This window comes from Dryas octopetala, chromosome 3, assembly GCF_963921425.1.
Source record: "Dryas octopetala chromosome 3, drDryOcto1.1, whole genome shotgun sequence".
NCBI lineage: Eukaryota > Viridiplantae > Streptophyta > Magnoliopsida > Rosales > Rosaceae > Dryas > Dryas octopetala.
The window spans coordinates 17,121,005-17,135,392 of NC_141368.1; the positions used below are offsets into that span (position 1 = coordinate 17,121,005).

At 35.6% G+C, this 14,388-nt stretch overlaps 2 protein-coding genes across 2 annotated transcripts; both read left to right on the plus strand.

The window, feature by feature from the left end:
* Positions 1 to 5,946: 5,946 nt before the first annotated feature.
* Positions 5,947 to 6,267, plus strand: LOC147291438 (uncharacterized). The gene has a single exon (XM_086235943.1). It carries the CDS (start codon positions 5,947 to 5,949, stop codon positions 6,265 to 6,267), a length of 321 nt encoding a protein of 106 aa, XP_086092069.1.
* A 15-nt stretch (positions 6,268 to 6,282) lies between these two features.
* On the plus strand, positions 6,283 to 6,998 carry LOC147291439 (uncharacterized). Its single transcript, XM_086238684.1, has 2 exons — positions 6,283 to 6,757; positions 6,868 to 6,998. Exons 1-2 carry the CDS (start codon positions 6,283 to 6,285, stop codon positions 6,900 to 6,902), a joined length of 510 nt encoding a protein of 169 aa, XP_086094810.1. The 3' UTR covers positions 6,903 to 6,998.
* The last annotated feature ends 7,390 nt before the right edge of the window (positions 6,999 to 14,388 follow it).

Genomic DNA, 14,388 nt, shown 5'->3' on the forward strand with positions numbered 1-14,388 from the left:
AATGGTCAAGAATAAAATAAAAGTGCATTTTAACACAGGTAGAAGTCTAAAGAGTATCCATCATCATTTTTATGTAATACATGTGAAAAATGTGAGATTGAAACTCAATTTATATGTATCATGATGATTGTACATTAATTGGGCTTCAATATTATTAACTAATAGTATATAGGAAATTTTATTTAAGCTATTCTTCTTTTTATTTTTTGCTTGAAAATGACTTTTCAAAACAAAAATGAGCTGAGTCCTCTTGTTTTTTCTTCACTAAAAAAAAAAAAAAAAACTTTTAGTCACAACTATCACAGTTCAAAAATTCTTGTAACGAAATGTACATTAGTTACAACTTGTAACTATATATACAATATTTAGTCTCAAATATATTTATATAATTATATCATTAAAATTCTAGTAACTATATATATATATCATATAACTAATAAAATAGATAATTACAAAGTTAATTACTAATATTATATTTAACTACAATATTTATATTTTATAACTAAAAATTGAGACTAAAATTTTATTAGTAATAATAATTGATTTTATTTCTAAATAACACTAGTAATTGAGTATAACTATATCTGAGTTTTTTTTGTTTTTCTTATTTTGTGTATATCTGATTTAGCTCTATCAGAAATTTCATTTGTGACCCCGTCCAACCAGAAAAAAAATAAAAAAATCATTTCTGACTTAACATTGTTAGCAGGAAACTTTTTATTATTTTATTATTTTTGTCAAGCGTTAAACAACTTTTATATTATTTTCTGGTGACTATTTGACAAAATTTTCCATAACCCATTATCCAATCTTCCCTCTCTCCAAAAATTTGAATTGACTCTTCCTTCTTTCTCCCCCAAGGAAGAATAGTATTTGAGTCTGTTTAATTCCCGAGACACCTCTAGAAAAATAAAATAATATTTAGCCTTAAGTTTTCATTCTCTATTTCCTATATTTCATTGGGAAATGTTATCTATCTTCTCCATCAACTTTTATTTTTACCCTTCTCATTCTACAACGTAAATTTATGATCAAAATTGTTAATTTTTGAGATCATATCATGAAAATTCAAAACCATATGTTTATTTACTCACACTTATATAACTAAACGATTTTCAATTTGGTTGATTTTTATAGAGATGATCTTCATAATATATATGATCTTAAAAATGAACGATTTCAATCATAAATTTACATTGTAGAATAAGAATAATAATAAAAAAAAATCGGTTTAAAAGGTAGATTGAAAAAAAGTGGATAGTATTCCTCTATTCGATCCGTTTGGTTTTCGAGGATGTTCATTCTCTGTTTCATGTCTTTCTTAGAAACCAATTGAAGAGCTTCGATTTGAAGCTAAAGGTCACAAATGTTCGGAGCTTGAAGACAAAAAACGCACCAAAGAAACCACCGAACAAGAGATTAAAAGCTAAAACTGATAAAATTATAGCATCCAACCCAAAACCAATTGGCAATGGGTGGAGAGGCCCAATACTTATAAGCACATATGCTAAGCTCTAGTTTTCCGATGTGGGATATTGCTCTACATTACTCTCAACACGCCCCCGCACGTGTGGCGAGATTTTGAGCATTATACGTGAACAAATTGTATTGGGTGACGTGAGAGCATGTGTGGCCGTTGGGCCTTACACGCGAATAACCAAGCTCTGATACCATGATAGAATTAGAGCATTCAACCCAAAACCAATTGGCAATGGGTGGAGAGGCCCAAGACTTATAAGCACATATGCTAATCCTTAGTTTCCGATGTGGGACATTACTCCACATTACTCTCAACACGCCCCCACACGTGTGGCGATATTTTTGAGCCTTACACGTGAACAAATTGTATTGGGTAACGTGGGAGCACGTGTGGCCGTTGGACCTTACACGCGAATAACCAAGCTCTGATACCATGATAGAATTAGAGCATCCAACCTAAAATTAATTGGCAATGGGTGGAGAGGTCCAACACTTATAAGCACATATGCTAAGCTCTAGTTTTCCGATGTGGGACATTGTTCTACATTACTCTCAACAAAAACTTCCATTGGCTATGAACAAAGTTTCGATACAAACCCTACAGGTTTGCTATTTACTTTTTGATTGATTGAATTTGCTCTCAACTTTAGTAGACGATGCTCAAAAACTTTTCATTGTTTTTTTTTTTATCGCTAAGGACAAAATTTCCTTAGAACATATATGGTGAAAATTAAGTCTACTGTTCGAGTGGTAATTTTTTTTCTTGTAACAATATTGCAGTTACAATTAATATAGCGACACTAAAATTTGAGTTATAAAGTTTTTTTTTTTTGTAGGTTATTAAGAGTTATTTGTTTGTGTGAGAGTATGTTTTAGGGGATTTATGAATTTTGGATGTATAATTTATAGTTTTTCTTTTTCTTATGATTACATCGGTGTAACTGCACCACAAAAATGAAGTGTAACTACAGTGCATAACACATATAGCCTTAGGGGTTCAAACCTCGACGGATCACGTTCTTGTAAAAAATCCTCCGCATGTTGGTCTTTGGGTCTCTTAAAAATTTATTATGCTATAACCAAAAACCCTTTTCTATTCTTTTCTTATTACTGGTAATTAGTTAATTAGGGAATGATTTTGGTAATATATATAATAACTAATCATACTTATAATTGATATTGTTATCGGCATATGTCAATTAATTAATCTGTGAGGTGATGCTAGGCCTTTTGCTTTTTGTGCACCAATTACTTGATCAAATGTCTGGGAGTAATTCTTTTCCAGTATTAATCTCATATGTATCTTGCCTTATGTTATTTTAATTCTTCAACTGATTTTGTGTTATACACGTGATCGATCTATTGGCATAAGGCAAGAGTAAATTATATCCACCAAATTTATAGAAAATATATCACTATTAATGCATGCGTGTATATGAACTTGATCAATATTGTGTGCAGGTTCCCAGTGTACTATCATATGAGGTTTGTATATGAACTTGATCAATATTGCTACTACAACTTCCATATGTTGATGTAAGCTAAATTCTATTATTCTCTTTGAAGTGATTTAGCAATACTATTGAAGAAGATGACAATGGCACCTATCTGCCACATTGACACCATTTTAGTTGACATAAGTTGCATTAATTTATCTGTGTTCATAATGTTCTTTGTTGTATTTCCCAGCCAACTATAATTCATCAAGTATTGGGCTTTGCACATGGTAATTGGTATGCCCTGTACGTGTCTGCATATAGGTTTTTTTTTTTCTTTTTTTGTTTAAACATGGTAATTGGTAATAGAAAATTAACAAAACGTACATCATAGTGGACAAACCACATTGATCAATTGAAAGGTTGGGGGACATTTTGAAGATCGCGGTAAAGATTAGGGATCAATGGTGATACATATTCATGAAGTGGATATATAAACACTCACTGTGAATATTGACAAGAGTACTTATGAGGATTAATTATTAATTTGACACTTTATTTCTCAACATTATTGTGTTTCCTTGCTGGAAATTAATATTGTATTTGCTTGATTTCTCAAAAGTTCTTCCTGACTATGTAAAAATGATCATCGCGCGCGTCATTGTGGAATCAGTTGATCTCACTCTTGATCAAGAGTAACTTCATCAAACACTACTTTTTTGACACCATTCCACACTCTTAATTAGGAGATGATCTTAAATAAAAAAATAGAAAATACATTTTTTATTATTTGACCCCAAAAGTACGTCACGTTTATTAGTTCAAGACTTAATTATTATTTTGTTGCCACTCAAATTTTGATCAAAATCTCACTTCACTCGTAATTTTTTTTGTCTCATTTGATCACTTAAAATTTATTCTCGTGTTTAATTACCTGATGCCGTTAGTTCTGTCAATAGCTCCGTCAATTTTTTCAAGATAACTTCTATGTGGCATTGATGTGCCTATTTTTTGCTTGCCACGTGGACAAAAATTTAAATTATTAAAAAAACAAATCCTCAATTAACCCCACCCACACTACCGTTCTTTCCCTCCTTCCTCCACCCTTAGCATGGGCTTTCAGTTGATCCATGAGGTTGCTTCTCTCTCTTTTTGTCTCTGTCTTTTACTCTCATATCAACCCTTATATATGCCTCGGAAATGCAGACCGCAACCTTTACTCTCTCTGTTGGTACTAGAACCAAAAGATGCTGCGTGTCACTGCTAATATTGAAAAGAGAAGAAGAGACAACTAGTCAGCATAGGGTATAATATTTCATGGCCGAGATCACAATCTCTTGGCTGAGGGAGATAACACGGCCAAGTTTTTACTGAATTATTTATGGCGAAGATAGACAAGAGGAATCTTATGACATCACTCAAGGGAACAATTCATGAAAAAGTAGCATTATAATACCACTATTCTAGCTAGAAAAAGAAAATATGTGGCATGCATAAAGCTGATAGTAGTACAAGATTAGGTAAAGTTCAAAAGGAGATCAAAAAGGGCCTTACACGTGGAACTCATCCATATGGGGTCATGGCAAACCCTAACCTCAGAAAGTGATAAAAATACTAAGCTACAAAAGGAATATGGACATCATTAACCCCTCACACAAAAACTAGATTCCAAAGCCGCTGGCCCTTTGAATTTTCAAAGCAACTCTTTTCTTAGTATTTTCATTCTAGTTTATGCAACTTTTTTGTCTTTTAGGTAATCACTATCATTGAAGACAAGTCTTTGTTGTTCTTTATTATTATCATAAGCTTGGTTTTATTTGCCATTGTTTTCTTTATTGCTTTGTTTTATTGTTTAATTGTTTTATTGTTTTATTGTAAGTTCTTTATGAACACTCTAAAGGCAGCTTTCGTATTTCCCTTTTAATTAGGCTTTGAGTATGTTTAATGAACTTTGCTTTCCAGATTTGCTACTTCTAGCTTTCGCTATAGTTCCTTGAAATCTCTAAAGGTCATGACTCTAGTGTTTGGTTAATATATGTTGGGTAAAAACTGTTAGCTGGTTTTATTAACAGACAAACCATATTGGTCTCCTAGTCTGCTAAGGAATCTAAGTCTTAGAATTGATCGAGGAATTCAAGAAGGACTAGCCTTGTGGTTATAGGATTTACATGTGCAAAAGACCAATCCTATAGCTAAAGGGATTCTGAATTCTAAGAGGACATGGACTAATATTCTGATGGCAATAGGAACACGCCAGAACTTCTTGATGGGCAAGGAGTGTTGGGGTGTATGCCTGTATAAATACAAGGGTCCCTTCACACACAGCTCGCCACCACAAATCAACAAACTACCCCATCTAGTTATTGTGCATAAGGAGCTGCTGTGAGAAGAGCATTCTTGAAGGTTTCTTTGTTGCTCGGCTTATTGGTGAGATATGGCAGGACAAGGTTAGTAATTCCTTTGTGTTCTTTTACATATAATCTATAAGGATAACAAGTGGTATCAGAGCATGATTATATGTTTAAAAATCTGGAAGTTATTGAATTACATGACTAATATATGACTATCTTCTGAAATAAATAGTTGTTTTTCTATCTGCTTGCTCAATAACATGATTATTAATATGCTTATACACAAGTTTTGATCAAAGTTTTCTTGATTCTTGAGTTTAACCAAACGGGCTATAGCAGTTTGGCTGGCTCGAGAATTTTGAACTCAAAGCAATTGGTCAGATTGCACGGCTAATTGACCCAGGCATGAAAAACTTACTGCCTATTGGTGTAAGGTCTTCATGCTTGATGTGGTTAGCAGTGGTGAAGTATGAAAGTGAGCCATATGAACTGGTAAGAAGAATCCTTCTGTCTATTGATGTTGGAATCTTCACTTACAAAATTAAGTTCATATGGATTTTCATCTTTTAGTTCTTCAAGCATGATCGACTTACTGCCTATTGGTGTGAGTAAGGTCATGTTGATAACGTTTGCCTATGGGGATAAAGTTTTTTGATTGTGTTTAATTTTAATTTTTAGTCATGAATGCCTCATTGAACTATAATTCCATTGAAACCTTAACTGGTACCAATTTCAAGAAATGGAAGCAAGATCTGGAATTGGCTCTTGGCCTTATGGATTTTGACATAGCTTTAAGGATTGATGAACCTCAGAAGCCTGCTGAAGATGCCACTGCAGAAGAGAAATCTCTCTATGACAAGTGGGAAAAGGCTAATAGGATGGCCTTGCTTATTATGAGAAAATCCATCTCAGAGACAGTAAGAGGTGGAATCCCTGTTTCTGATACTGCGAAAGGTTTTCTTGCTGCAGTAGGACAGAAATTCAAAGAATCTGAGAAATGAGAGATTGGTATTCTAATGAACAAGCTCATTGATTTGAAGTATGATGGTAATGGATGTGTCAGAGAGCACATTCTCAATCTTATTGACATAGGAGGAAAGCTGCGTGATCTGAATGTTAATGTGGATGACACTTTGCTTGTTCATTTTGCTCTCAACTCACTTCCTGCAGATTTTAAGCAAATCAAGAGTACCTATACTGCACAAAAGGAGAACTGGGGGCTAGATGATCTGATTGCTATTTGTGTTCATGAGGAACAAAATATAAGGAGAGATAGGAATGAGAGACAGGTTAATATGGTTAATGATTTTAGGCCTGATGATGACAAAGGAAAGGGAAAAGTTGCTAGTTCTACACATGCTAAGAAGCACAACCAGATTGTTAAAGCTACCAAACCTGTTGGAATTAAGTGCTTCTTTTGTAAGAAATTTGGACACCTCAAGAGGGACTGCAGAAGGTACAAACGTTGGTTAGAAAACAAGAAGGCTAAAGGTAACACTTGTCAAGTTTTAGTATGTTTTGAATCTAACTTAGTTGATATACAGACTGATACTTGGTGGTTAGATAGTGGTGCAACTACTCATGTGGCTAATTCTTTGCAGGGGTTTATAAGCAAGAGGCACCCAAACAAGGATGAAGTGAAGGTGTTCGTTGGGAATGGAATGAAGGTCCAAGTGGAGTACATTGGAGTAGTTAGGATTAAGTTAGAAACTGGTTTCCTTTTAGATTTATTTGATGTTTGTTATGTTCCCTCTATGAGGAGAAATTTGGTTTCAGTTAGTAGATTAGTCAAGTCGAATTTTAGGATTGATTTTGATGTTCTTGGTTTTTCAATGTTTAAGAATAAAGAGCTTGTTGGCAGTGGAATTTTTGAGAATGATATGTTTAAATTCAATTGCAAAAGTGAGTCCAATTTAATTTTGAATGCTACTGCTGTAAAACTTGTTTTGGATAAAAGAAATTCATCCAAGCTTTGGCATAAAAGATTGGGTCACATCTCAAAGGAAAGATTACAAAACTTGACCAAAGAACAAGTGTTACCAGCCTTGAATTTTGATGACATGGATGAAGTTTGTGTTGAATGTGTAAAAGGAAAATTGACAAATGCAAGAAAGAAAACTGCAAACAGAAGCAATTGTATCCTACAATTAATTCATACAGATATTTGTGGACCTTTCCCTACTCCTACACACGATGGTTATAAATACTTTATAACCTTCATAGATGACTACACTAGGTTTGGCTATCTGTATTTGATAACAGAAAAGTCTAATGCCTTTGAGGTTTTCAAAATCTTTAAAGCAGAAGTTGAAAACCAACTAGACACAAAGATAAAAACTGTAAGATCAGACAGGGGAGGGGAATATTATGGGAGGTTTGATGAAAGTGGGAGAAATCCTGGCCCTTTTGCTAGATACCTGCAGCAAGAGGGTATCATTGCTCAATATACCAATCCTGGAACACCACAGCAAAATGGTGTTTCAGAAAGAAGGAATAGGACTCTTAAAGATATGGCTAGAAGTATGATGTGTAATGCAGGTCTCCCTGATTTCTTATGGGGAGAGGCTATCAAGACTGCCAATTACATACTCAATAGAGTTCCGAGTAAGAGTGTAGTTGGCACTCCTTTTGAATTATGGTTTAAAAGGAAGCCTAGTCTTAATCACTTGAGAACTTGGGGCTGCAAAGCAGAGGCGAGACTATACAATCCTGCAGCAAAGAAATTGGATCCTAAGACAACTAGCTGCTATTTTGTTGGTTATCCAGAAGGCACTAAGGGCTATAGGTTCTACTGTCCAAATAACCTTACACGTTTTGGTGAGACTGGGAGAGCAGTGTTTTTTGAAGATGATCAAGTTTTGATTGAAAGAGAAGTTTTTGATTTTGATGAAATAGAAGAACATAGGATTGAACCACAGAATGTTATCATTATTCCTAGTTCAACCACAGTCGAGGCCACCATTTTAAATGACCAAGTAGGAGCAGTTGCACCTTTACAAGATCAGACTCAAATTGAGATTCCTACAGAAAATTTTGTAGAGCCTTTGGAGGTTGAGGACCAAAACTTAGTTCAGCCACCAAATTTGCAGAATCAGCCACAAAACTTAGAACCTGTAGCTGTTAGAAAATCTCAAAGAATTAGAAGACCAGCTTTACAAAGTGACTATGTTGTTTATTTACAAGAGTCTGAGCATGACTTAACCAATTCAGATGACCCTACTACCTTCAAACAAGCCATGCTTAGTGAACATAATGAGAATTGGCTTGCTGCCATGAAGTCAGAGTTGGAATCTATGGAAAAGAATCAAGTGTGGGAGTTAGTTGAGCTGCCTGAAGGGTGCAATGCAGTGGGCTGCAAGTGGGTTTTTAAAACCAAAAGGGACTCTCAAGGAAACATAGATCGTTTAAAAGCAAGGTTAGTGGCAAAGGGGTACACTCAACAAGAGGGAGTGGATTACAATGAGACCTTCTCACCTGTTTCTACAAAAGACAGTCTTAGAGTAATCATGGCCTTGGTAGCTCACTTTGATTTGTTTCTACATCAGATGGACGTTAAAACTGCATTCTTGAATGGTGAACTTCTTGAAGAAATTTATATGAAGCAACCTGATGGTTTCATTCAAGAAGGGAGAGAAAGTTTGGTTTGTAAACTTAACAAGTCCATCTATGGTCTAAAGCAAGCTTCAAGGCAATGGTACTTAAAATTTGATCAGGTAGTAAGGTCACATGGTTTCTCTGAAAATCCAGTGGATGAATGCATTTATTTGAAGGTTAGTGGGAGGCATTTCATCATTCTCATCCTATATGTCGATGACATTTTGCTTGCTAGTAGCAATTTAACATTGTTGCATGATACAAAGTTATTTCTGTCTAAAAGCTTTGAAATGACAGATATGGGAGAGGCCTCCTATGTTTTGGGTATCGAAATCACTAGAGATAGAAAAAGAGGGCTGCTTGGTTTGTCTCAAAAAGGATATATAGAAAAAGTTCTCAAACGGTTTGACATGGCAGATTCAAATGGTGGACAGGTTCCTATTTCTAAGGGTGACAAACTGAGCAAGAATCAAAGTCCTAAAACTGAACAAGAAAAGGCAGAAATGAGAGCAAAACCCTATGCTTCACTAGTTGGAAGCCTTATGTATGCTCAGGTGTGCACCAGACCTGACATAGCCTTCTCATTAGGAGTTTTAGGTAGATTTCAATCCAATCCAGGACATGCTCATTGGGTTGCAGGGAAAAAGGTTGTGAGGTACTTGCAGAGAACCAAAGATTTCAAGCTTGTATATAGAAGAACAGATTCATTAGAATTAGAAGGATATGCAGATGCAGACCACGCAGGATGTGTTGATTCACTGAAGTCAACCTCAGGTTATGTGTTTATGTTTGGTGGAGGAGCAGTATCATGGAGGAGTGTCAAACAGACAATTATTGCTCCATCAACAATGCAGGCTGAGTATGTGGCTTGTTATGAGGCTACAATCCAGGCTATGTGGCTTAGAAATTTTATTTTGAGCTTACAAGTTGTGGAATCAATTCATAGGCCAATCAAACTTTTTTGTGATAATAGTGGAGCAGTATTTTTTGCCAATAGTAATAAGAGATCACATGCAACTAAACATCTGGAGATCAAATATTTGTTGGTTAGAGAAAAGGTCAAGAGAAATGAAATGCAGCTGCTGCATATAGACACTCATTCAATGATTGCAGACCCTCTCAATAAAGGATTACCCAATGCAGTTTTCCAGAGCCATGTAACCAACATGGGATTGCTTGCTGGTTTTGATGTTTAATTTGTGCAAGAGTCTGTGGGAGTGTTAGTTATGGTTATTTTCATTTAAAATTTTTTGTTTTATAGTTCTGCTGGATGGAATAAAGTTGAGGTTTAATTCATGAATTCTGTTTTATTATTTTTGTTCTTGATAAAATTGACAAGTGATCAAATTACTTACATTCAGCCGAAAGTTGCTAGCATTTTGATTGCTGAAATGTAAAATCACCAAAGAGTCATTCATTTGCTTGCTGCAGATGGGAGATTTAGTGATCTCGTTAAAGAGGACCACAAAACGATCAGTATTTTAAAATGCATGATTAAAGAGATACAATGATCATTTTGGTGTCCATGTCTTGATGGTACTTCATGTGGAAATGAATGCTTATATGAGTAGCTATAAAGTCCTTGAATGTTCTGAAATTCGAAGTGCCTTGATAGTTCCATATGAGTTTTCATTTTTGACAGAAGTTTTGAAAAGAGTTATGTCTTGATGAATTCCATAGGCCATAAAGAGATCAATGCTTAAGATTTAGTTGACTAGTCGACCAAGTGGGAGATTGTTAGCTGGTTTTATTAACAGACAAACCATATTGGTCTCCTAGTCTGCTAAGGAATCTAAGTCTTAGAATTGATCGAGGAATTCAAGAAGGACTAGCCTTGTGGTTATAGGATTTACATGTACAAAAGACCAATCCTATAGCTAAAGGGATTCTGAATTCTAAGAGGACATGGACTAATATTCTGATGGCAATAGGAACACGCCAGAACTTCTTGATGGGCAAGGAGTGTTGGGGTGTATGCCTGTATAAATACAAGGGTCCCTTCACACACAGCTCGCCACCACAAATCAACAAACTACCCCATCTAGTTATTGTGCATAAGGAGCTGCTGTGAGAAGAGCATTCTTGAAGGTTTCTTTGTTGCTCGGCTTATTGGTGAGATATGGCAGGACAAGGTTAGTAATTCCTTTGTGTTCTTTTACATATAATCTATAAGGATAACAAAAACTTGTTCGCATTTTAGATTTTTCTTTGTGCTAGTCTTTTTCTCTTTTATTTTGGGTTTACACGAAACAACTTTTATTTTTTCTTCTACCAACATGGTTTGATCAAGGGTTGAAAGTATGGTCAGATTCTTGATACGAACTACCATCAGCTACCAATCACTTCCTCGCCATATTGAGTTCACTTTATTTTTAAAGGTTATTGTTTTTATTTAAGTCAAAATACTTTAAGCCCTGTATCAACTTCGTTTAAGTTGAGGCATAGAATCATCATAAACACATATAGGTGAAGTCTTAGCGTTAGATTAGGCAAGAAAAGAACCCTGACCGAGAATAACTAAATTTATCTCAGCCCATAATCGCTTGATCATGAAATGGCCGTACCTTTAAGTTTTAAGCCGAGACACTATTTTTATTTTCAGCCTCTTTGGCGGTGGCACACCCGCATTTTTCATTATACATGGCATAGTGAAATTTACGTGCAAAACACTCTCTCTTCCCTCCATTTGCCAAAGCCTCGAAGAACGTACATAGAACCCAACCTCCCCAAATTTGATCTAATACTGGTACTCCAACTTCAAGCCTCACAATCTTGCATCGGGTCTCTTTAATGAATATCCAGTTACCCAAAGAAAAAATTATATTATTAGCAATTGAAATATTATCTGCTAATTTGGTGATTCAAGATAAATAGAGAAAATCTGATGCTTGAGAATTTAATTTGTTGTTGCTGGAAAGGAAGACTAATTTTGAGCTCAAGATTCAAGCCTGGGCAACGTTGAACTGGGTTTTAAGGGTCGTTGCCCACAAGTCCATGAATGGTGGATGATTTTTCTTCTTTCATAGTAGAAGCAACAAAAATATTTGGTTGTTTGAGAAAACCAAAGAACACAGAAAGAGTGGAGGAGGGGGTGGTGGGCTGCAGGTGGGGTTTGGGGTTTTTTTTTTTTTTTTTGTTAATTTTATAAAATTTAAATTTCTTATATGTTTTAAGTGGTTTTTTTAAATATCTGACTTTTCAAATGATTTTTGTTCATGTGCATCTTATATAAACAAAAATAAGTCTTTATCAATGGCCTACAATAAAGCAATCACAATTTTTTTTTTATTCATGACCTTTTTTTTTATTCAAAGAAAAAGGGATCGAATTTGGGTACAGATAGGCAATTTTACTACCTTCTAATTTACCCACCAATAAAATTATTCATCACTTGCCATTATTCATGACTTCTTTTAGTTGCACATAATTGTAAACTTGTTAATCTTATTAACCTTCACAACCAAGCCCGCAGAGAGTGGCGGTGAAAAGGTATCGCTGTCAATATCAGCAAGAGAATCAGTACAACATTTGGCATGTTGAAAATTATTCAGTGACAGTTTTGGAGCCCTTTTTCATCCCAAGAAGTTGAAAGTGAATGGTGGAGGCATTAGCAGTTGAGAGAAAAGTGAAGTTGGAGACGGTCCCACATAACCTTGGAAGAGTTTTGTCCAACCATCATAGCCAAAATTGGCTCTGATAGAGTAGCAGTGAGATAAGCCAGGACCAATTGATCCTTTTTGTTAGGGACGGACGCACAGCCAAGCTTGGGGGGTCGAGCGACCCCCCGAACAATAGAGCACGCAGGCTTAGACCTTTGGACGGCGACAACAACGACCCCTCGACGTGAAGAAGGCGACCCCCCTACTTGAAGAAGGCGACCTCCAGCCCTCCAGGTGTTTGATGATCGAAAGTGCTCACTGAGAAAGTGAGAAGAGAAGAGGGGGCTGGGCTGCGGGCTGCTCACTGAGTCATTTGGCTTGTTTATTTATTTTTTTTTACGTTCTTACTCAAAACGATGTCTTTTTGAGCTAGGAACTTAAAAAAAAAAAACTCTTGCTGACCCGTGTGTGTGGTTGTGTGCTCTTCAGCCCTTTCTTCACTCATTAGTCATTCCCTTCATTCATTTCCCCAAACAGCAAAACCCACACACAAAGCCCAACCCACTAAGGCTAGTACCCAACCAACCGTCGCCTCTGTTGCAGTGCTGCCCGTTGTCGCCCGCCGTCGCCCCTGATGGTATAGTGTACACTATGATCCCCCCGAAATCAAATTCCTAGATCCGTCATTGCTTTTGGTACCAGGTATGATAACCCAGATTCGAAGTAGCTTCAGTAGACTATGGAACCGAAGGAAGCTGTTGAAGAGGAGCAACAGAAGATCGAGTCGGCAACTAATTTCCAGATCGAGATCAAACTACAAGAAATGTGAGCAAAGCCCACCCTCATTGGTGACATAGAATGAGGTGACAATTGGGCAATAAGGACCGAAGTGCCTCGATTTTAACAAAAATTGGTGGCAATTGGGCAATGGGGACTAAAGTTCCCAATTGCCACCTCATTTTGTGCCACCAATGAGGAGTGTGCTTTACTCACATTTCTTATAGTGTCATGGCCTATGAGAAACGACCTCATCAAGGCAAACCATTGAAGAACGTTTGTAATAGTGAGTTTGAGGAAAGTGACGACGTTCGGGCTAGAGAGAGAAGAGATTCAGTGGAGGTCGACATAGCTATAGAGGAGGAGAGGGGCGACTAGGTTAGGTTGATGAGAAAAGAAAGTAGGGTTTTAGGTGGAGAGGAAAACGTACTAGAGGAAAACCTAGGCGACTGATACCATGTAAATTTGTTAATCTTATTAACCTCCAAAATATAGAGTTTAAAATATGTATATATATATATATATAGGAAGACTCCATTGTAGGATCCTATAAATAAAATTATTTGTAGGATACCTTATGGGGCCCACTCCTATGTAGTTTTTAAACAATCCGAATCGTCTATTTTTTTGGCATCTATTCATAGATCATTTTTGCAAAAAATTAGCCAAATTGAAAATCATTTATCTATCTAACTTTGATCAAACAAATAGACGGTTGTATCGAAAAAAATTTTGTTTGTCCATGTGTTTGATCAAAGTTAGATAAGCAAATAATTTTCGATTTGGCTAATTTTTTGCAAGAATGATCTATGAATAGAGATCTAAAAAATAGATGATTCGGATTGTTGAAAATATATAGGAGTGGGTCCCATGAGGTATCCTACAAATAATTTTATTTGTAGGATCCTACAATGGAGCTTTCCTGTATATATATATATATTTCTTTTAAACTCTATATAAAATGCATTGTACAGTGGATTATTAATATAAAAACATTAATTTATATACAAACTAGAGTATCAATCAACAGTAATTCCCTAAATATTTATTAATATACCAATTAGAATACATCATTATTTCTCTGAATATTTACTGTTTAGAACATGACATGTTTCTTATACATAAATTTAAGACTTTTTAGCAAGATACTCA

Coding starts and splice junctions, on each gene's coding strand:
- LOC147291438 (XM_086235943.1), top strand. CDS start 5,947: ATGAATGCCTCATTGAACTATAATTCCATTGAAACCTTAACTGGTACC.
- LOC147291439 (XM_086238684.1), top strand. CDS start 6,283: ATGAACAAGCTCATTGATTTGAAGTATGATGGTAATGGATGTGTCAGA. Junction 6,758..6,867: donor AGAAAACAAGAAGGCTAAAG/GTAACACTTGTC, acceptor AATTCTTTGCAG/GGGTTTATAAGCAAGAGGCA.